Here is a 23,992-nt window from a genome sequence, read left to right as displayed (position 1 = left end):
TGTCTACAACACACACAACAAAATCCATACCCAGTGGGGAAGGAATACACTGTAAAACTCAGGCTATCTGTTCCCAGCTTCAGCAGAAGAAAAGGATCCAGGACACATGGGAAGTAATCATCAGCTTTCAACTGCTAAAGGGATAACATCAACAAAGGTGTACATTCCTCATCACAGTGGTGCTGGGCTACTCGAAACATCACGTTTTCTCAAGGGTCGCTGATCAGAATCAGCCTGCTCAACCTCAGAGAATGACTGTCTCCCACCATTAAGCCCTCCAGGTCTCCGTTATAATAAGAATTGCGATAATTAGGAGCATGTGCGCAAAACGGGGAAGTTCCTGCAGAGCGTGGCATTGTGTTCTTGTCTCTGGCCCAGTGGGAGCATTTGCCTTTAAACCTAAGACAGCTTCCCAAACATTCTTTCTTTTCATTCCTTTGATGATGGAAGCCAAATTTTGGGAAAAAAAAAAACGTGAAAGTAGGCAGTTAAATCATAATTCCTATAACGTCCATAGGATACTGGCTATGAATGACAATATTGATTCAAAATGAGTTATTTTAGAGTATTAATGGTCATTCATGAGACATTAATTAGGAACAATGCCAAGGAGAGCCTTAGTCATATGTTCATATGTTCCATAACACCGTACCTTCAAAATTGCTCTGATTCGCCTTCTTCCATCCACATTTCCGGCCAATACTACAGCAATTTTGTCCGGTACAGGTTTTCAGCAAAACATTTTTATCGCAGTATGTGTGTACATGTTCCCTCAGTAGGCCACCAGCCTCTGAAACCTTGCTGATCATCTCATCATTGCCGAAGGACATTAAGCATCATTTTCTCTCTTGACATGAGCATGAATGCTTCTAAGGTGAGAGCTCCTTAGTTTGTTCTTCACAAACCCGACTGGAAATTTACTAAAAGTATTAAGACAATAATCCAAATGAAACTTAAAGTGTATACGAAAAAAATTTTGACTTATTTGAGAATAACTGTGGCTGTGAACTATGAAATAATAGAGCATTCATTTATTATTTCATATCTTTGTGTTTCCATCTGCAATTTTAAGAACACTGCACACCTGAAGTTGTCATTTTCTGCACTACGGTTCTGACATTCTCCAGAATACAACTTTAAAGCACAAAGGAACTGCATCCCGTGTTTTTCTTGTATTAATTTTTTGAAGATCTGCCATGTCTACTGTTCCCTGGTCGTGTTCTGTCTGAATCGAAAGGCTACGAAGGACATCAACAGCACCATGTGATTACAGAGATGGAATTAGACTTTATTAAAATTAAAATGACAGGATTCCCCCCTAAGAACAAACAAACCAAACCACTGCATAGATATCCACCGGTGTTGGAAAAAATTATTCTCTCTGCGCCATCTTATCACTGGATGGTACAACAAGCACTCAGAATTGCGCTCATAATTTTTCAGTGCACACCTGATGCACATCGCCTGTTTTTAACCCAAAATATATCCCTTATTTTGAAGCATTTTATTGCATGTTCAGTGTTTTTTTTTAATTCAATATTAATTTTTGTTTTTTCTTCATGTCAGTGTTACCCTCCATGTTTAACTTAGCCAGTGTGTAGGAAACCAGACATAAAAATGTGATAAAATTCATTCAACACATCATCAGTGACCATTCAGTTTATTGTACCAATGTAGGAGGGGCTATTCCTCAACCCCCTTTTGAAAATGTAGGTCTGGCTACGCGTGTTTCGGCTTCAAGCAGCTCAAGTACACGTGTGGATCCATCAGCTACGAAGGCACATGCTATGACATGGCTGCGTTAACGTTTCCTTCATTAACTTTGCTCAAGTCAAAATTCAGGTCTCCTGTTTTTTACATCAACTCACAGGTGAAGTTAACGTGTGCACTCATAGTGATGCCAAATTTTAATCTTTTGAACATGCAAAAAATTTCACATTTCACACCAATTCCTTTAGACTACTGAAAATCCTTAATAGGATCTTTCTTGTTCCCAAGAATACACACACACACACACACACACACACACACACACACACACATTGGCTGAAGCTGCTTGTCTCAAGCACGGTCGGGGTAAGCCGGAGCCTAAACTGGCAACAGAAGGCGTAAGTCTGGAGGGGGAGGGGGACACACACAGGACGGGGTCAAGAATATATCATGTGGCAAATACCACATGGTTGGACTCAATGTCCTGCTATTGAACAGGGCTACAGCCCTCTGATGAGAATCCTGGCTTTGTACTCTAGTGCTCTCAATTACACTTTGTGTAAATCTGTGTAATTTTTAATGTACTGAAGTATGCTTTTGTTTTATGTTCATTGGGTTTATTGGAAGCTCTTGTATTTCATTGTCAAAGCTTTTTCACTCAGTTGATTTACTTACAGTTTGGGATGGACCCAAGGTAATCTGTTCCATAGGTCACTCTTAGAAGAGCATGTTCTTCTTCTTACCAAATCCCTATTGTTTGAACTCAGCTAGCATTTTGTTTTTGGGTTTCTGTTGAATAAACACAGCTGTAAATTCTTTCACTGAAGGTTCTAGGATCACTTTTCAATTTAGAATAAGACTCAAAGGTTTACAACAGTAATTTCTCTCCTTAAATATGTATTAAAAAAAACAGGACAGCTCAACTGTTAAAATCAATAGAGCACATTGATATGTGGATTATTGCACAAAACATGCATTAACCAGACCTGGAAAAATCAGGAGAGCCATTCGATTTGTTTCAGTGTTCCTGTTACACCACCAGTACAGCTAAACTGCTCTTTCAGAGCAACAGGAACAGCTGATAGCATAGGGGTTTGAGCTGCTACCTTTGGACCCCCTAGGTTGCAGGTTTGAATGTTGCCTCTGCCTGCAATACCATTGAGCAAGGCACTTACCCTTAATTGCTCCAGTAAATTACCCAGCTGTACAAATAGGTAACTGTAGGTAGACTAACATTGCAAGTTGCTTTGGAGAAAAGCATGAGCTAAATGAATAAATATAAAGATCTAGACACAATCTAGTGCAATTTCCCTTAGGATGAACTTTTTATCTGACACAGAATCGAACGTAATCAGTGTCGCATTTTTGATGCAACATGGTATTAGATGAGCTGACAATATAAGGTGAAATTGAAAGTCGTTTCCCAGCATCTCATACTCCCCTATAACATAGAAATGCTTATTGTCCTACCATATAAGGAATTGGTCAAAGCAAAAAAAAAAAAAAAAAAAAAAAAAAAAAAAAAAAAAAAAAAAAACTTCCTGTCTGCGTAATGTTTCACATGGATTATTCAGTCAAGATGGAATATGTAATGGAATGCCTGCAGTCACTCAAGTTATGTTTTAGTGATTTATATCACTATATATGAGTTTGAGAAGTAGTTTTGTGCTGAGTGCCACCAAATGTGATTTTACAATCAAAAATCATCACTACATTCATTGTTTTGACTAGGAACAGTTTATTAAAGGTGATAAACAAAAAGAGACACATTCAGGTATTTCTCTGCCTAAAACCTATTTACATTATAAATATGTTCACTACATACAACCACTCTCCTAGTCCTACATACTGACTCATGGTGGAGTTGGACTAAGGGGCATGTAAAAAGCATTCCACTGGTTTTCATGGGATGACAGTGGGGCTGGCAGCACGTTCCTTGGAATTCAAAGAGTGGATTAACTCAAGAGTCAAGGGTTTTCTTGGTCCATTCTGTAACAGCGGCTGAGAGCATTCTTGTCCTGAAGTGGAGTTTCAGGCAAGCAGTCCAACAGATAGTGGTGCCACTTCAGCAGCCTTGAGGATTCCACTGCCATCAAGATAGGGATGTCTGTTTGCCTATAGAGGCAAAGGAGAAATGGGGCCAACCACCACACTCAGTCTGAAATGAAAATGTCAACACAGAAACCCACCGTGGGGGAAGACACGTGTTCACCGTCTGGCTATGCTTTCACTGGTCAAAGTCCTCTGCATTCATTGGCTGGTCCACCTCCAAGCTCCACAACCAGAAGATCCAGACTTGTGTTCAAACCCAGAGAGAAGCACTAGGCACGAAGCGGTGTGACTGTTTGGGGCTGGCTTTTACTTCTGGCATCTCTGCCGTTAACTGCTGTCTTGCAGATGAAGCTGGGAAGTAGCTGACAGTCCATGGAGGGTGAGAGGGGGTGGAGCTTGCCCAGATCCCTCAGCTCCTGCTTTTCCAGTTGGGGCTCCACCTCCACCCAGGGCCGCTTTGCGTGAGCAGGCTGAACAAATGTAGTCCTCGTTCTCTGCCATCTCGCAGGACACACCCACACACACCTGGTGGAACCACTCGTCGCATCCCCCGTCGCATTGCACCCAGTCCACCTGCAAGAAATGTGGGAAGTATTCAGATACATTGGTTGATAATTAAAGTCAAAACTTGATAAGTACAACTTTGTTCTCATTCTTTGGCTGCAAGGACAAATGACGCCATCGTGAACATTAAATTATGTAACTGATCAGGTCAGATATATTTGAAAATAAATGTAATCCTCAATTATGGATCCAGTAACAAAGTTAAAATGAAGCCAATTTGTATGCATTATATTCTTTTTGTTATTCAAAAAGAATCTAACATATCCATTGGAGGCATGACAAATGGAAAAGTACAAAAACCGTCAGCATTTGAACTATGTTCACTTTGTCTCTGTCTTCACTGGACAGTAGCATATTGTTCACAGAGATTTCCCTTCTCTAAAACTTGTGGCATCATTTTTATTGTAACTTATTAATATATACTAAACGGCTTGTTTAAATTTCAAATAAAAGCAAACTCAGCAGTAGGAATGTATCTTCAGACCTTTCAAGGTTCTTTGGAGTTAAAATAAGGCACAATATAGCCCAAAAATGGTTTATTGCAGTTCTGCAGAGTTCACCGAGTGTTACCCATCACCAATATGGGCTGTTGCATGTCCCTTCCCTGTCTTTTCATACTCGCTGAAACCCTTAGCTACTTGAACCAAAAATAAAGACATCAGCCAATTTAGAGGTAACATATTTCTTTCTAGAAACTTCTACAGGAAGCTGTACCCCCCCCTCCTCCCACAGATCAAAGGAAAGGAAAAGTATACAAGAGTACAGTATCTAATGGGATAAAACAAGATATAAAGATGAACACCATATTGTGAACGGTAAAGAACAATTTAAAGGAAATCATAACCCTAATATTCTAAAGAGTGAATAATACTGAAATTGCACAAATAAGACTCCAACACAGCCATGCCAATGTTGCACACACTTCACTACCTACTTAAGGAGAAGCAGTTAAGGGTAGCATTATTCCTCTCCCTCAACAGCTACGAAGGTTGGATAGCTGAGACAACAAAGATTTCTCATTAACACAGCAGCTTGTTATGCCAAAATTAATATGTTACCAACAACTCAAAAAGATTTTCCACTTTGTCAATCTGGAAAAAGGGAGGGAAAAAAAAAAAAAAAAAAAAGTTTTCACAAGTGATAATGTTAGTCATTGCCTTACAGTGGACTTCAGCTGAAAAGACATTTCTACAGTCTTTTGCACTGTGTATCTTTACCAAGGGTACCAATAATTCTGGAGGCCACTGTACATCTGTAGATAAACATATGCATGTTTTCTTTGCATATGTATTGTTTTTGTCACAGCATAGCAAGCATGGGCCACAGGTAAATGCAAAACTAACACTTTCTATAAACATGAACTGCAAAATGAAATGCTGATGTGATCTAATACTGGCAGAGAAATTTATATAACTTTACAACATTGTCTTCTGCTGTTTCAGAGATGAATTCCATGTATAAAATGGTGGCAAATATAAATCTTAATTGAAACAATTTCAACACAGCATGCAAGCAGCTGAAAGTCTGAGAAGAGGCCAACACAAGAAGAAAGAACTACCAGCTAGACTATCTGTACCAGTGGCATGGGCTGGGAAGCACCCAGTTTCACGTGGCTGACTCCAAATGACAAAGCTACTAATGCAACTGGCCTTTCTTGCTCTCAAAAACTCACTGCAGATTAGGACTCGAGTGGTTTTTCAGTAAGCTTCTTTCTATGCACATATTCTATTAATTTCAGAAACAGTCAGGATCATCTGCACTTTGCTGTTACTGTGAGTTCACTGATCAATACACAGGAAAATAGATGGTAGAATTAGTATTTAACTTCAGAGGCTGCCCTAAACCTCTCCCACCGGACGAGCTCTGACCTTGTCCTTGCATGGCCGCTGGCAGTTCTTGGCTGCGCACACCGCATTCTCATCATTGGAGTCCTCAGCGCCTGACCAGTCATACTTGGAGGGGATGTCCAGCACTTTCTTCTCCCTCTTCTTCTCCAGCACTTCCTTGGCAGCCTCCGCTTTGACAGCCGCCCTCTCCTTGCGCTTTCTCTCCTTCTCCTCCTTGGCCAATCGCTTGGCCAGCTGCTTCAGCTCTTTTGACTTATCTGGGCTGAGCTTCAGCTTCTTCCTCTTGGGTTTGCCATCAGCCTTTTTCAGCTCCTTGGACTTAGGCCGCGACTCACCCGTTGCTAGCAGCAGATGCTGCTCTGCCTTCTCCAACTTCCGCTTGCGCTTCTTCTCAGGATCCCTAGGTTTCAGCTTCACTGGTTTCTCCATGATTGCCTCCTCAGGCTGGAAGTCCACAGAGAGAAGAAAAAATAAAAACAATGATGCTGTCAGGGCTGCTAACCAACTTGGTGCTCATTACAAGTGACAGACCTATTATACTGCATCTCTCTAAAGCCTTTCAGGTTCTGTCAACAGCCATTACCATGTACAACTTTTGACTTCACTACAGTGTGAGTTGAGATGAATTTCAAGCAGGTCAAGTGCAAGCTATTCAGCTCCAGAGCTGTAAACTGTCTGATTCAGTCCAAACTCATTGAAACTGCTTTTCCAACACACTATTTGAATAGTCTGAGAAAAATGTGTTAATAAGCCAAGTTAATACGGGCGGCATGGTGGCACAGAGAGTAGCACTGCTGTCTCACAGCGCCTGGGTGGTGTGAGAGAATGTGGGTTCGATCCCCGCTCAATCTATGTGGAGTTTGCATGTTCTCCCCATGTCTGCGTGGGTTTCGTCCCGCAATCCAAAGACATGCTGTTCAGGTTCACCCAGAGTGTGTGAGTAACACAGAGAGTGTGTTTCACTGATGTATGGATGAGTGACTCATTGCAAGTAGTGTATCTAGCAGTGTAAGTCACATTGGTGAATATGGTGTGTGGGCTAGTAACACTACATGGTATCCAGTGTAAGTCACTTTGGAGAAAAGCTTCTGCTAAGCGAATAAATGTAAATGTAAGCAATCCAACTAAAGAAGAATAACGAGTTTAAAGGTGCTACATATTGCTGTTGTGGGGAGAGCTCAGCTATAAAGGTCATACACGCGACTGATGTTGTGGACATGCCCACCTCCATGACCTGCAGGAAGCGCTCCTCTGAGGGGGGGTGGGTCGCCTGCAGGATTCTCCAGATGTGCTGGGTTTCATCCAGGGACACTTCCAGCAGGTCGCCCACCATCATTAGCTCCTCCAGCTGGGCCTTGGCCGCAGGGGACAGCTCCAGCACTGGTGGCTCCAGGCTGCGGGGCACGAGGGGTGTCTTTCGCGGCTGCTTCCGGGGAGTGGTTGAGTCTGGTGTTTTTTGGGAGCCAAAAGGATGTAAGATTTAATTTAAAAGGAGGGGGGGGAAGAGAAGAAAGGGGGAAAAAAAAAAAAAAAAAAGAGTGGAACACCAAGTATAACCCATCCTGAGAACATCAAAAGCATCAATAAAAGCGCAAAAAAAAAAAAAACCGCCTTACTTTGAGTGCAGGTCTTTGAAGCAGAAGAATAGGCATGCTCTGCACAAAACGAGGGTGTGGCAGGCCACATGTGACTGACAACTTCTTCTGATTTAACCGGGATTTCTTCATCGCAAAAAAGGTATGGCTTCATGCTACCAGAGTCCTAAAACACACACCGACAAATGGTTTGGTCTCAGTTGCTGCTAAATCATCAAGGCAACAATTCCTCATGATTCACTAAGCATATACTTGCTGCTGTAGAAAAGCTGTGGTATGCACAAAATGGGAAAACCATAAACCAATTAATTAGCTGTTGTACAGACTTAAATGATTTTCTCCATTCAGAATCTTGCTGCAGGTTTTTTGTGATTTTGAATGTTCTCTATACCACAAACCACCAAAAACAAGCAATCTTAAATACCTTCATGTCATAGCCATATGTCTCCCGGATATCCTCATCAGAGTCAGTCTCCTCGTCATCGTACTCCACAGACTGCCGGGGCGAGGTGGACCTGCTAAACCCAGCCTGCTGGAAGGTCTGAATGTGGCCCTGAAGACCAGACACACATGAACTCCGAGAAAAAAATAGTCTATTTCCTAAAAGCACAAAGAGTTCAACTGGAACATGAAGAAGCATGTTTAGGTGGAGAATACCCACCTGTAGGTCAGGGTTGGCAGCTGCCTTCTGCAGCTCAGCATTGATGATCTTCTCCGTTTTCTCACGAGCTGCCTGCTCTACCATGCGCTGGCTCAGCACCGACAGCTTGGCCAGGGCAGACGACAGCTCATCGGTGGCCAGCGCCTGACGTGCGCGATCCTGCCAACTCATGGCCCTCTCTGTGAGGCACTGCAATGCCTCGCCCTCCGGTAACCTCACTGGCAGCTTCTGCAGAGACACCAGCAGCGACAGGATGGTCTCGAGGCGTGGCCGGCGTGAACGCTGGCACAGCGGACAAAGGAACTTGGCTTCCTTGCTTTGCCAGCCAAGGCCCTTCTTTTGGGAGCCCATCTTAGGCAGCGGCACACAGGCGCCATGAAACCAGTCTTTGCACAACTCGCACTGAAGCATAAAACCACTGGCCGTCTTGCGACACAGGCAGAACTTGACCTCCTCGATTCGATCTGCCATAGCCATCTTGGCCAAGTTGGCTGCTCGCAATGAGTGGATGGCCTCAATCTCTTTTTGCTCCTTGATCTTGAAGGCTGCCACCTAAAAAAGAACAGATGTAAAAACATCACCCAACAAATGGCATTCACACATGGCACTGAGACCTAAGCTAGTAGGTTAGGAATGGATGGGCACCATCGCACGGAGTAAGACTCATAGCAACCACTCGTGTGGTTTCCAAGACATTCCATGGCAGAGATGCTTTCCAACTGTGACTAGTCAGCTTAGCTTTCTTGGTGTTTAGCGATGTTCTGTTCTCACCACTGCTGCTGGGTCACGAGCCTCCTCCAGGCTCTCTTCCAGGTCACTCAGCCCTTCCAGCTCCAGACCACGGTCTTTTTCCAACAACTCCTTCACTCGCTTTCGCTTGCTCTTGCTGTTGCCATATACGCCAATGTCCACGCGGGGACTCAGAACCTAAGGGAAAAGGATAAGTCATTAAATTTAACTACTACTATTCATTGCTTTAGCAAAATGCATTCAACCACGGCCCATTGTGGGCAGCACGGTGGCACAGCGAGTAGCGCTGCTGTCTCACAGCGCCTGGATGGTGCGAGAGAACGTGGGTTCGACCCCCGCTCAGCCTGTGTGGAGTTTGCATGTTCTCCCTGTATCTGCGTGGGTTTACTCCGGGTGCTCCGGTTTCCTCCCACAGTCCAAAGACATGCTGTACAGGTTCCCCCATGGTGTGTAAGTCACACAGAGAGAGTGTTTCACTGATGTATGGATGAGTGACCCATTGTAAGTAGCGTCTCTAGCAGTATAAGTCACCTTGGGGAATAAGGTGTGTGGGCTAGTAACGCTACGTAGTATTCATTGTAAGCGGCTTTGGAGAAAAGCGTCTGCTAAGTGAATAAATGTGAATGTAAAATATTCCCCAGAAAGCTTCAAGGTCACAGTCACCGCTCACCTGTAGCAAGGTATAGGTGGAGTTCTTTTTGAGGAAGGTGCGAGCTGTCCTCTCCCGCCAGGCACGAGCAGAAGCCACTTGGGACTCAACCTGGGGCAGGGGGTCCAGACGCACAGGGATAGATCGCCCTCGGGCCAGCAGACTCTCAAGCTGCTCCAAGTAGGCGTAGGTACTGCCATTCTGAGGGAAGAGGCACAGTGAGAGAGAGCAAATGCTACTTTGTACTGCACAAAGAGGTGACGCATTGTGCATGTGTGCAAGAAAGGCTACTTCTTGGGTTACCTGGATGGCCTCCACCTTGGCTGTCCACTCCTTGGCTTTCTGCAAGGCATCCCTTAGTGCCAGTACATTGGGCAGGTATGCAGGGATGTTCCTTGCCTCCATCACAATGCTCTCCAAGGTGGTCATGCTGTGCCGGGGTCTGCAGAAACAAATAGCCCGAAACAGAAAAACAAACAATGACAGTAAATAACAGGTTAAGGTTCACAGTGCAACTTTTAAAAAAGTAAGAATCATGTGAGTAACAAGTTCAGCGGTGTGAATGCATATGGCTCAGGCCAGTCTGAGCACCTGACACATGTACCTATGCCTTACCTGGCCTGAAGGCAGGTACGGGCCTTGTCCTCCCAACGCTCAGACACCGTGAGGACCTCCTGCAGCTCAGCCATGGCCTTCTCCACAGCATGGTGGGGAGCCAGGCCTACGCCTGAGTCAATCAGCCTCTTCATGAGCTCCAGAGTGACGCGTTGCGGCTCACCCAGTGCCACCCGTACCTCGTCCAACCAGCGTGCCTGCTGCAGCTCTTGCTTGAGACGCGGTAGCTCGGGCAACTCCACGTCCAGGCCTGCGCCCAGGTCCAGCAGTGCCTGCAGCTTAGATGAGTCGGGGGTGACATCCGCCAAAGCTGCCTGAGCCCGCTCATGGAAGTCCTCCACATTTTCTAGTAGCTCCTAGAGCCAGGGAGTGAAGATGAGCGTAAGGAAAGGTGTTCAGAAATGCAACTTTGGACCCACTATCACAGCTTCGACTCCCAAGCCTGCCAAAGTCCACAGCTGACCCCACTCACTTTGGCTTGCTGTGCCTGGCTGATAATGCAAGGCAGGCGGAAGAGTTGATCCACAAAGGCCTTCAGCTCCTCCAGTGTGAGCTTGCTGCGGGCCCGGCTGCTCTCTGGGCGCTGCCTGTTTCAAAGACAGAACAAAAACTAGTGAGACCAGCACAGACTTTCTTCATTTGTATAGAAATGACACAGAGAAAGAAAAGCAGCCAGTAGGTGAACTTCTACATAGACTGAGTAGAACTGCCCGGAACAAACAGGAGTTCTTGCTAATAGATCAGTGTGTACATTCCAGTGCAAAGTATATGAGTATGTGTTTGTATGATATCTTGTGTCGATGTATATCACAAATTGAACACAAATGCATGTGTATGTATATATGAGTACAGCTAATAGTGAACCCCTCATCCACACCATATCACATTCTACTAACAAACCAACTGTGTCCCAGCTAAGTTTGTAAGCTAGGGACCAACTGTGTGTGCGCGCGCGAGAAAGCACATGCCTGTGCTTCTGCTTGTGGCTGAGCAGCAGCTGAGCCACAGAGGAGCATGTTTCTGCCTCCTTCACCATCTCCCTGAGGTGGCGGAACAGGTTGTTTTCTGGATATTTCCTGTCTTCCGCATCCTCCAGCAGCACCTTCAGTTCTATCAGGTCTGACACAGGTGCACGAGACATGACAGTGAAACACAATACCAGGAAACAAGACTTTTTCTCATCAATCTCCTACACTATGGCCACCAAATTTGTACCTTTCTTGTTCTTATGATCTGCAGACAATGCCTCAGTGACCCTCTTGGCCCAGGTGTCATAGGACTGTGCCCTCAACTTGACCCCATGCAACATGGCAGGGAACTCATCCATAGCATATCTGTACCTGTAAACCAAAGCACAATTGTACACAAGATCAGCCAGAGTGGATTTCTACCTGCTCCAGACAGCTGTACAGATGACAGAAATGGCCCAACAAGCCCAGTTCCAGGGAAGCTGAACACCTGTAGTGTCTCCCTTGTCATAATAAATGTTAATTTGGTTGAAATTATGCATAAATGAGACAATTACAAAATTTGACAGTTTGAAAGCTATGAAATGATGGGTGGGGGTGTGCTAAACACCAACCCCTATACTATACCCACACTGACCTGAGGCACTTGTTGGTCACAGGGCAGTCGCACAGCTCAGACACATGGTGCAGGCAGACAAGCCGCTCGGGGTTGCACGGGCATGTGAGCGCTGACAAGAAGCACGTGGTCTTACACTGGTGGCATTGTCGTTCATCATCTGGCACCAGCTCAAATACCTCCTGCTCCAAGGACAGAATGCCCTGCCGGGAGGGTGGAAACACACATCACTCACATTTGGAATATTGTTGCTCAGCAGGTAACCTAGTGGTTAGAGCCACTGCAATCAAAAGGTCCTGGGTTCAAATCCCAAACCTGCTGTAGTTCTGCTGATTAAGTTACTCACTCTCTAAGGCTCACTGAAGTTCACCGAAATTCACCAAGAACTGCACACTTGGATAGTTCATTGTAAACAGTTTTGTTTACAAATAAAACATTGTTAAGTCTGGGGAAAGTATCAGCTAAATGAACAGAACAAATAAAAATAAAATATAGTTGCTCAGCAAGTAATTTTATTTAAAGCAATTCAAATCAAGTATATCACTCATAAGTAGTATCGTCTCTAAGGATGAAAATGAGGAACCATAAAGTTATAAGCACCATCATCTATCTGTTGCTTTTGGAATGAAGGTTTCAGCAAAACCTTTGTGTGGTTTTCGTAAATGCAATATACAGTGCCCTCCAGTAATATTGGCACCCTTGGTAACTATGAGCAAAGAAGGCTGTGAAAAATTGTCTATTATTTAACGTTTTGATCTTTTGTTCCAAAATTCACAAAAATACTCTGTTCTCATGGATATCAAACAATTGCAAACACAGGTTTTTCCAGCAAAAAAAAAAAATCTTTGTTAAATATTCGTGCACCACAGTTATTGGCACCCTTTTAGTCAATACTTTGTGCTACCTCACTTTGCCAAGATAACAACTCTGAGTCTTCTCCTATAATGCCTGATGAGGTTGGAGAAAACATGGCAAGGGATCTGAGACCATTCCTCCATACTGAATCTCTCTAAATCCTTCAAATTTCAAGGTCAATGCTGGTGGACTCTCCTCTTCAGTTCACCCCACAGGTTTTCTATGGGGTTCAGGTCAAGGGACTGGTATGGCCATGGCAGGACCTTGATTTTGTGGTCAGTAAACCATTTTTGTGTTGATTTTGATGTATTTTTGGATCATTGTACTGCTGGAAGATTCAACCACGGCCCATTGTCAGGCAAACTGAAGTTGCTTGAGTTTGTTTTTGGATGAGAGTAGAGGCCTTTTTCTTAAACAACTTGTGGTGATGTAGCTGACGGACTGTACTTTTAGAGACTTTCTGACTGCAAGATGCAACTAACTTCTGCAATTCTCCACCTGTGATCCTTGGAGATTTTTTGGCTACTCGAACCATCCTCTTCACAGTGCGTGGAGACAATATAGGCACACGTCCTTTTCCAGGTTGATTCATAACATTTCCAGTTGACTCGAACTTCTTAATTATTGCCCTGATGGTGGAAAGGGGCATTCTCAATGCTTTTGCCATTTTCTTATAGCCACTTCCCATTTTCTGAAGCTCAACAACCTTTTTCCACACATCACAACCATATTCCTTGGTCTTACCCATTGTGATGACTGACTAAGGGAATTTGGCCTATATGTTACTTCATATTTATACCCCTGTAAAACAGGAAGTCATGGTTGAACAATTTCCTGTTCCTAGTCACCCAGGTGTACTAAAAAATGTAAAATATTTATGGGAGTATACTTCAAATATATTTTTCTTATATGAATTCACAGGGATGCCAATAATTGTGGCACACATATTTAACAATTTTTTTTTGTTGGATGAACCTCTGGTGTGTTTGCAATAGTTTGATATCCATGAGAGCAGAGTATTTTTGTGAATTTTTTTGAACAAAAGAGCAAAATGTTAAACAATAAAGAATTTTTCACAGCCTTCTTTGCTTGTATTTACTAAGGATGCCAATATTAGTGGAGGGCACTATATATAATCCAGTGTCCAGTCCTCACCATCTGCTGGACTGCCTGGCGCAGCCGGCTTTCCTCTTCCACCATCTCGCCCATCTCCCGAAACACGGCAGCCGCCAGCTCCACATCCAGACTCTCAGGATCTGCTGCCATCTTGCACAGTAGCTCCTCGTGGGAAAAGACGCAGTAGCGCTGCAGCCGACGGTAGTGAGCCACACACTGACGACCAATAGGCAACTGGAGCAAGTGGAAGGAGAACAGCACCTCTGAGTGGCGCTAAACAGCAGTGAACATTACACTGGGCATAAATATGAGACACAGACTCAAAAATTGGTGTACATACCCAGTCTGCAGTGCAGAAATTTACAGCCTCAGCAAAGTTATAACCCTGGTTGAAGCCGCTGTGATAGGCCCTTGGAAAGGTCACCACAAACTCCCCTGCACACTGATTGGTCCGGTATACCTGAGGGATAAAAGTCTGGACAGTGAGCAGCAAGTCAGGCCCCAAGCAAGTCAGAATCACAGGAAGCGTGTGAAAAAGCCCAGGGGAGACACACCGGAACACCATGCTCCATCAGCACATTAGGATTCATGATGGTGACCAACTGGTGCAACAAGTCAGGCTGAGAGTCAAAAAGCTCAGGGGCCAGTTTCTTCATGACATCCTCCAGTTTCTCAGCAGCATGAGCTGGAACCCCGTACCATGTTTTTGGTTCGCCCCTGGGGGGATAGCACAGTCGTTAACTGACAGACACACAGAGCATTCAAAAAAGATGACAACAGAAGATATAAAAGATACAGCTCATTCTGACTTACGGGCCTTACTCAAGGTACTAGCAGGAATCTGCCAGAAAAACAAAAACAATAACTTGTTTCAATAGTTTAAAGCTCTGGATGAACTCACCAATGGAGGAAGTTGATGGAGTAGCTCCAGTGATCCTCAATGTGCCAACAGAAAGAGGAGAAGCACATGCCCACGTACAGCCAGGGCACCTTCATGCCCGAGATGTCCACATTGATGTGGGTCAGTACTGACTGCTCCAGCACAGGCATGTTGTTGAGGTTCCAGCCTGAGTTGGCGTACTCCTGAAGGTTTCACAGAACACAGGCCCTGTTAAAGCTGTCTACATGAACTGTCTACATCCTGTAGTGCTACAGAAAATGGTATGAGTCAGTCACAGGAAGGAAATGGGGACCCAATGGAAACAGTCATCCCTAGGAAGCAGAACAACAGTTGTGCATGGAATGGAAAAACCCAATAGGAGAATCAATAAACGTAAAAAAAAAAAAAAAAAAAAAAAAATGGAAATATATATATATAATAACCTCCTCATCTGGTAGAAGCTTCCGTTTCCCGTCTCTCACAGGGAAGCCGCTGCCTACATCTTTAGAGCTAATGTCAGCCCCATACTCCACAATCACGTCCTCCTCAATGCTGCTCACCAGCCTCCAGAACTCCTTCTCCACCAGCTCTGTGGGAACCATCTGCAAAGAGAAACAGCCAGAGCTTAGTGAGCAGAGCACAGGCGTAAAAACTTCAGAAAAACAGCTCTCCTGCAGTATGACAGCTGGACGCACATGGACAGGCATGTTGAAGTAGTCAGATTTGAAATGGTCAGCCATTTCTCCAAAGCTCTGCAGTGTGTACTCCCGCACTGCCTGCTCGAATCCAAATGCCTCCCTCGGCTTACTGCACTCCTATAGTAGAACAGGGAGAGGGTCAAACAACAAATGCCACCAGCTTTTCTCAAAACACCAAACAATTATTCAGGAACAAGACAAAATACTGCTGGCTTTAGGCTTTGGGCCTAGATTAACAGACATCCTTCTCCTTGAACAAGATGCTGTTTTTACTGCACCTCTGCCACACACTTAGGGCAGCGCCAGTCCCCCTTGGGTACATCCTGCAGGGGTGGAACCAGGCAGAAGGTGTGGTAGCTGTCGTCACAACCATCACAGAGCAGGAGGCGGTCTTCTTCATCCCCACGTCCGCAAGCCAAGCAGATGTACAGGTCAATCTAATGAAAGGACAGGGATGAGAATAAAAATGTAGACATGTAGGCTGAAAGGCATACAAATTCAAAAGACTGGTGAAACATACACAGACTGCTATGAATTGTTCAGTTATCCCTCAGAACCAACTTGTAGACATGTTCTGAGTTGTCATTACTTCACAAGCCAAAGCAAATAATAAACCCCATAGTGCAACAACCAAAGCACTACAGGATACTCACAAAGTTGACCTCCAGCGTTTCTTTACGCTGTCGCATCTTGATGGCGAAAGCCTGGGCCTTGAGATGACGCTGCTTCCTGCTGAAACCGTCATCTTTGCGTTTGCGTGGAATAGAGTAAAAGCAGCAAGCAACCATCAGCATTACGTTAAATCCACACAACAGTTTGTCTCAATGTCAGAAGCACACCAACCTCCCAAACAAAATCTTGATCTTTTCTAATGTCCACTGCCTTTATCTGCAACACTAAAATTCACCTGCATACGTATGTGAACATACAATACCGATCAAAGGTCTGGACCCAGCTATTCACAAAGATTTTCCTGTATTTTTTTCATTATCTACATTTTAGAATAGACAAAACTATGAAATAGTATACGGAATAATGCAGTGACCCAAAAACGTGTTAAAACGATAACATTTTAAATTCTTCAAAGTAGCCACACTGGCTGCTTTTCCTTGATGGAGGGTCCAACACATCCCAAATCTCTACTGAGTTTAGGCTGGGTAACTTTTGCCTACTCTAAATTTCATTAAATGAAATATAAATGGTGGGGACTTGGGATATAGGGAGGGGCATAAATTTACAGAGGCATCAACTTCACTATCTACATTTGTCTTACAAATGACCTTTAGGCATTTAAGTATAAACTCAGATTAAAAATACTTCAAAATTTTGAAAAACACAATTACTCACTGAATGAGGTACAACCAAACTTTTGACTGGTACCACACATTTTATACATATGTGTGTGCGCGCGCACAGGCACACGCACGCACACGCACCTGCAAACCTAAGAAAAAAATGCCTTACCAGCTGGCACAATCTCCAGCCCCACCATCTTGGGGCTGCCACCAAAGATTTGCAGGGACTTAAGCTCTTTGTTGTCTCGCTAGAAGAACAAAAAAGCGCAGTTGACACAAACCATGAAAGTACATTTAAGGAGGTTACTAACGAGAAAACCAGACCACCCCCTGGTGTCAGAATAAGGAGAACACAGGTTCAGCCCAATGCCATGTCACAGAGGTGGCACAGAGGCAGCTACGGCTGGATCTCCAGGGTGCCGATAATTATTTACACTTAACAGGAATGTTTAAAACTTAGGAGCTTTTTTGGCAAAACATAAAAAATGAGTAGGATGTAAACACTTTGCCTAGTGTGTCCACTGAACCGTGCAGTTTATTTATTAACTTCTCATGTTTCTAGTTTCACTCTAAAATGTTTCTGAAATGCAATAAAGTAAAACAAAGTGCCATAATACTGAGAATTTTACCGCAGGTAATGTGGTAAGGATTATACCTGAAGAGACTTTGAAGTAAGTCTGATTAAAATTTAAACATCTAATAAGCAAGTAACTAAGTTACCTTGGACAAAAGAGTCAGCAAAGTTAATAGTACTATTAATAATGAACGTCCAATGAGAAAAGAACAAAGAGGTCTGAAGAAGAGGACCATTACATCCCAGGAAAAGATTAAACTTATTACAACAATGTCCTCAACTGGTACATAACTTAAGGTTTTGTCCTCAGTGTGACCCACTTTACATTTACATTTATTCACTTAGCAGACAGTTTTCTCCAAAGTGACTTCCAATGAATTCTATGTAGCATTATCAGCCCACATACCTTATTCACCAAGGTGACTTACACTGCTAGATACACTACTTACAAGGGGTTACTCATCCATACATCAGTGGAACACACACTCTGTCACTCGCACACTATGGGTGAACTTGAACAGCATGTCTGGACTGTGGGAGAAAACCGGAACACCCGAAGGAAACCCATGCAGATACAGGGAGAACATATGAACTCTACAGAGACTGAGCAGGGATCAAACCCATGTCCTCTCACACCACCCAGGCACTGTGAGACAGCAGTGCTACTTGCTGTGCCACCCATGCCAATTTGTCAGTTTCAGCTGAAAAACACACTTTTCTAGGTTCTGTCTTCTACTGCACTGGGTTACTAGCTCCTATTTCTTAAACGGTTCCAGATAAATTATGCCTCACATGAAGTTAAAGCGCTAAAGATGGCTCCCACTCACAGTCACCATTAGACTCATATTCATCTAGTCACTGCCCATTCTGCACCCCCCCCCAATCAATTACCTCCGCAGACTTGAGCCGGCGGGACCGCCTCTCCGGCTGAGGACGATCCTTACTCTGTGTTTTGTCGCACAGACTGTCCTCTCCCTCAGCCTCAGCATCCACCTCTTGGCCCACCTCTTCCTCTTCCTCCTCCCTTCTGCCATCCCTCTCCACAGCCTCATCGACCTCCTCTCCGTCCTCCCCCTCCTCGTACAACTTGTGGATGCCCTGAGACAATACGGTTGGGCCCACTTACCAAAAGTGTATAAATCAACACGACAAAGCAAAGCTAATGCACATGTGTTCAATATATGTGAGATACCATATAACGAAATCTTCCAGGACTACATTCAACAGCCATCTATGTGTCACACCACGTGTAGTAATTGTAGCAATGGCTGTAACCTCTGTTAGAGGAGAGCCATAATGACCATTACCGCTGCAAAGCAACACACGGGGGAGACGGAACAAGTGAGTCCTTGTTTCCCGCAGCACCACTAAAAATTAGGTGACAGGTTTGTTGATGTTACTGAACCAGCCAAGATACGCTTACAAGCACCATGTTAAAATGCTTGTAAAAGTTATTTGTAGCAAAATGAAAATCCTTTCATTATGACTGCTGCAAGGTCAGGCGTGTTTAAGGAAAAACATAACTTAAAACAAAACAGAGCTGCTCTTATGCATCTGAGCTCCCCTGTGAGCAATCGGACATTTGTAAGATGCGAGGTGACCCTTATGAGCGCTGGACTTACCGTGAGTGTGGCCCCCGACTGGAAGAGCTCATAGGGGTACAGGATTCTCTCGAAATGGGAGCGCAGCAGTGATCCAGTCCCTTTCCCCGGGGGGAAACCCATCCGGCTGGCGACCTTGGACCATCGCTTCTCCTTACACACCACATCGAAGCCACCTTCCTCGGACACAATCTGGAAAAGGTTTTTTCCTCCTTCGATTATACAAGCAAGTCTTGTAAGCACCACAAAGAATGTGAGTGAAGGCAATTGCAAGATTAGGACATGTGTGAAGTCTCGGAGGAAGAGACACCATACAGCACAACATCTGAAGTTGGAGTGCTGAGTTCTTAGCACTCTCCATGAGGGATGTTCTTGAAAGAGCTGGTGTCACCTTGCTGAGCAGGTAGAGGTCCAGGATCTTCCTCTCTACGTGCGGAAAGCGCAGCCAGGAACCCTGCAGCTCCCAGAACTTGGCGATTTCATCCAGGAAGTTCAGTTTGACCCGTGTCAATGCCTAGGATGGGAATGAAGACAGAATTTATTCGGAAGCAGTCCCCTCCACCCTTAGGTAGCGCTTTACCAGCATTACCAGAGGTCACTCTAGCCCCTATATCCCATCCCAAATACAACAGCAACCCAATAAGGGGTGTTAACCCAGCTATTGTGCAGAAGAATATTTCACTCCAAACACTGCTCTCCTGTCTACGCTAAAGTGCATTTGAGACTCATTCTACTAACTAAATGCCATAAATTGGGAATAGCTGTTATACTGTAAAAATACTTATGAATAGACAGCGTTTCCTCATCTTAAGAGGAATCAAGTCGTTCGAAGATACATTTTCTGTTCATTTTTTATTGCATTCTTCACTAGTCTATTTTCTAAGATATCTGATTGCAGCAATGTGGGCATCGCCTGCTTTCCTGTGCCCAGCCAGAAAATTTTACTGAAACATTCCCAAATAGGAGTGTGGGGCACACAAAATTCAACCAGTGTTTACAGATTGCATTTGGCCATCCATCATCAGTAACAAAAATATAAACACTGTGCATGTCTGTCGGATGAAAAGATCAACAACTGGCACTAAATAGGAGTGAATGAAGACCTTGCATCTTCAATTCGTTTTCAATGTTTTAACTAATGTAGGTCAAAGCTAATATTCGAATTAAGGGAACATTTTTTTAAAATGTCTTACAGCTATACCTGAGACTTATAGAACCTAACCTGTAAATAAATGGAGGAATGTCTCTACTAAGCTTTCTTTAACTGTGCTTAGGAGGAAGTGACTTTAGAGCTATAAACAAAACCAGATATGAAGACACTTCCAGTCCAAAGTGTGTTTAAGTTCAGGAGCCAGTTTATCTGTACATTCAATAAAATATGGTGGGGCTGTAAATGACACTGAAGACCTTCAATTTAACAGACTGCTGTATTGCCCATGTTAGCATGAGCCTCAGGGCCAAAACTGCAACATACCTCCAGCTCGTTCAGTCTCTGGACACGCGGAGTGAAGCGGAAATTTCGAACATCACAAGCGAAAGGTGGCTGCCAGTCCTGGCCCAGGAGCAAAGATATGTTTATTAAAAGTTAAACAAAATGAATCTTGCCATGTTAAGTGATTTCAATATGGCACAAGTTCAGACAGTCCACAACCTTGAAAAATTGAGACAAGAGCTCTACACAGAAAAGTCTAGGGTCAAAGAACTACACAAAGAAAGCTTGTTTTCTTCTCAACAATAAGCAGTCCATGGTTTATACAATGATTTTCTGATGAGCTAGAACAAAAAACAAAGAGTTGAGTGAAGACTAAGTTTAAAAAAAAAAATTTTTTTAAAAATTTAAAAAAACCTGTCTTTTGAAGGTGAAAGATGACGCTGCAGCCAAAATGTTTCAACCCAAATCCTAAATTGAAAAACAAGTTCCAAAAACAGTGGCAAACAAGTTCAAATCAGTTTTTTTCCCCCCTTAATAACACAATTTCTTTCCGCGACACAAAAAAATTAAAAGGGTGTGTCTAAGGTTGCCCAATCAATTTCCTGAACACAAAATGCTGCTATCTTATTTATTTAGTTGACACTTCTCCAAAGCAATTCACAATGTTAGATTTTGCATACCAAGTCTAAGCTACTTATTTACTCATTTATATAGCTGGATAATTTTTACTAGAGCAGAAGTTCTGCTTTGCTTAAGGGTACTACAGCACAAGGTGGGATTCAAACCCGGGTGCTTCAAGCGCAAGGTGACAAAGCGTGGTTATACAAATTTGGAAATCGAGCCTTTTATTAATAAAATCCTTTCACAATTAAATACCAGTATATGCAGACAATACTTTAACATTCTAATCTTGTGTGCCCCTCTGCCTGCCAAAATCTATGGGCCACTTTTAAACTACATCAATACTTTTAAAAGGAATAAGTCCAAGTACACACACACACACACACACTTTCTGAACCGCTTGTCCCATACGGGGTTGCGGGAAACTGGAGCCTACCCAGCAACTCAGGGCGTAAGGCCGGAAGGGGAGGGGACACACACAGGACGGGACGCCAGTACGTCGCAAGGCACCCCAAGCGGGACTCGAACCCCAGACCCACCGAAGAGCAGGACCTGGTCCAACCCACTGCCCCCCCCCCCAGTACATACAATCAGTTGAAAATCTCAAAGTTAACAATTGATGGACAAACACTAGACAAGCCATTTCCGAGATTAATTTCAGGTAAATGCTAAGAAAAAATCTGGGTCTGATATTTGACTTGAGTAAAGTCGGTGCATGAAAGGGGTCATAAAGGAGTGTAAGGGGTGAAAAGGAAGTTCTCCAGAAACCCTGTGAGCTGGTCCAGGTGGGGTATTTACCTCGGGAGGGCGGATTTTGCAGATGCCCGTTTTCTCGGCGATGGGTCGGATCTTGTTTATAAAGCCCAAAGGGTCAGAAAAATCCTCCCAGCTGGGCTCAAAGACCGGGCACTCCGGCGGGGGCACAAACTCAGCAAAGGCTGACATGATGAAGATGATGATGTGCTAAAATGTGTTTAATCCTCCTTCAAGGCTGTTTTTCATGCAGGAAAAAAAAAGATGTCCTTTGCATCTAACAAGTCATATCCATGACTAGCTAGCAAACAGCATAAACATGATCATTTTTTTGACCCTTATTTCTCCATATTTAGAAAGGGATTCCTATTCTGTTTTTTTTTTTTTTTTTTTGCTGTGAACACAAAACACCAAGCCCTGCTGCGTGTCCTTTGGACAAGGAGTCAAGTTACTCATGTACGGCCGTGGTCAAATAGAAAGTCATGAGTCCAGAAGAGTGAGGTGATTAAGTCGGTTTAACTGACGGAAACTCGGGTCCCACTTGGGTCGAATCCCACCGACGCCGCTGCAGTAACGACACGGAACGGATGAATCAAAAAGCGCTCTCGCGCGCAGGAACGACAACGGGACGCGTGGACAGACATGAAAACGAAAGAAAGTGTTTTGCGCTGTTTTGTTGCTTTTTCTTTTTCCCCTGGCCTGACTAAATAAGCACTCTCTGTCAGTGTTATAATTCTGCCGTTTCACGGAACAGTTTCCCGATGCCCTCTCCCCGGCGTCACTGGCGGCGGCACTCCGCGCGCGCGCAGCATTTACTCCTCTATATACCAGCGAGCACTTTTCTGGTGGTTTCTGCGCATTTCTCGCAGCGCGCGATTCAGAATTCTACTCTAGCACGTCGAGCCGTCCAGCGCTGCTGCTGCTGCTGCTGCTGCTGCTGCTCCACCTCCCAGGGCTGCGGCGGGACTCCGCATGACATCCACCGAGCTCATCCTCCGCCGACAGCAGCTCACCGCGGACACAATTCCCACGCACGAAAAAGACTGCGGACGTCAAAAGGGAAAGCAGAAGAGGAGCGGAAATGTTTCTGCCATCACTGATTACGGGGAATGTGGCCGAGGAGGGATTCCTGCGCTTCTGCTCGCTCCAACAAACGTGGGTTTTTCATTCTGCTCACACGGCCTGCAGTGCAAGAACTTCACAAACAGCACCTTTCTCTCCAAACCGCGGCCTCCTTCCCCCTCCGAGCGAATTATTTCAGCAGACAGTAAAACAAGCAGCGCGACGATGTAATTCTCCTGAGGCGCTGTATTGTTATTTTTCGTGTTTTAAATCCGTCTTCCTTTCTTTTACCGCTGCCGCACAACTTCCCGTTCGACAACAAAAGTATCCGTTCGCTTCCCAAGATCCGTGGCGATGAAGTAGTGCAATGAACGCCAGGGTTTATTAACCAGCTTCTGCGGAAATACTCGCATATCGCTAATAAATTGACATGCTTGAATATATGGCGACTTGCTGACGTACGATTTTAATACACAGTATATTCATCCGAAGGAATGTGTCGTTACGCGGATGGATATGAGCACAGGAGATGCACTAAGGTCACGGTATTAACTTCCGGGATTATGGCTGTACAGTATTTCTTTCCGGTAACATTGTTTGTCCTCAGACAAGATAAAACATATACTTTATCTGTTACTGATTAGTGAAAATTGTGCGAATAATACTAGCACTGCGCAAAACGGTGGGATTTCCCCCTACTTCTGGCCATGATTTGGTTACCTTGCCCTTTGTGATTCCTCGGAAATGGCTGGCAGTTGTGTATATTATTATTACTACTATTATTGTTGATGATAAATTATTATTACGAGAGGCCTAAACTCTGATGGGAAATGAAATCTTTCTCGGCAAACCAGCAATAAAATTACTCTTTGAATAAAGTTGGCCCTGACCTGTAAAACCTTCTCTGGACATTTTTAAAACATAATTTGTGCTATTTATTTAATTTCAAATTTTTATTTTTTTTTTTTACGATAACCCATAATTATGGTAATTTATGAGCAACATAGATCACGAAAATGTCATTTTTTGGATGGTCACGTACCACATTCTATCTAATTCTGTATCAACCTTTATTTTA

At 44.0% G+C, this 23,992-nt stretch overlaps 1 protein-coding gene across 2 annotated transcripts; it reads right to left on the bottom strand.

Annotated features, from left to right (window-relative positions):
• Nucleotides 1–3,438: 3,438 nt before the first annotated feature.
• kdm5a (lysine demethylase 5A) lies at nt 3,439–23,429 on the bottom strand. 2 transcript variants are annotated; one of them, XM_018747485.2, is made up of 28 exons: nt 21,898–23,429; nt 20,521–20,598; nt 19,438–19,560; nt 19,068–19,238; nt 18,337–18,543; nt 17,041–17,119; nt 16,230–16,321; nt 15,855–16,013; nt 15,574–15,693; nt 15,322–15,480; nt 14,900–15,081; nt 14,553–14,715; nt 14,339–14,458; nt 14,038–14,232; nt 12,049–12,230; nt 11,659–11,783; nt 11,412–11,562; nt 10,916–11,030; nt 10,444–10,799; nt 10,132–10,270; nt 9,850–10,029; nt 9,201–9,356; nt 8,430–8,981; nt 8,193–8,321; nt 7,790–7,934; nt 7,399–7,619; nt 6,195–6,617; nt 3,439–4,335 (listed from the first exon to the last, which is right to left on the bottom strand). In XM_018747485.2, exons 1-28 carry the CDS (start codon nt 22,042–22,044, stop codon nt 4,090–4,092), a joined length of 5,115 nt encoding a protein of 1,704 aa, XP_018603001.1. In that variant the 5' UTR covers nt 22,045–23,429; the 3' UTR covers nt 3,439–4,089. The 2 variants fall into 2 exon arrangements, with proteins under 2 accessions (XP_018603001.1, XP_018603002.1); XM_018747486.2 differs by lacking the exon at nt 18,337–18,543.
• Nucleotides 23,430–23,992: the final 563 nt, after the last annotated feature.

Source organism: Scleropages formosus, chromosome 2 (genome assembly GCF_900964775.1).
Source record: "Scleropages formosus chromosome 2, fSclFor1.1, whole genome shotgun sequence".
Taxonomy (NCBI): Eukaryota; Metazoa; Chordata; class Actinopteri; order Osteoglossiformes; family Osteoglossidae; genus Scleropages; species Scleropages formosus.
The sequence above is the reverse complement of the archived record's forward strand: the minus strand, read 5'-3'. Positions and strand labels throughout refer to the sequence as shown.

What these genes read in the sequence shown, in the direction of transcription:
- kdm5a (XM_018747485.2), bottom strand. Translation starts at nt 22,044, where the DNA reads ATGTCAGCCTTTGCTGAGTTTGTGCCCCCGCCGGAGTGCCCGGTCTTT. An exon ending in CCAAGGTGGAGGCCATCCAG is followed by an intron (nt 10,030 to 10,131) that starts GTAACCCAAGAA and finishes CTCTTCCCTCAG; the next exon opens with AATGGCAGTACCTACGCCTA. An exon ending in CTGCCAACCCTGACCTACAG is followed by an intron (nt 8,322 to 8,429) that starts GTGGGTATTCTC and finishes TCTGGTCTTCAG; the next exon opens with GGCCACATTCAGACCTTCCA.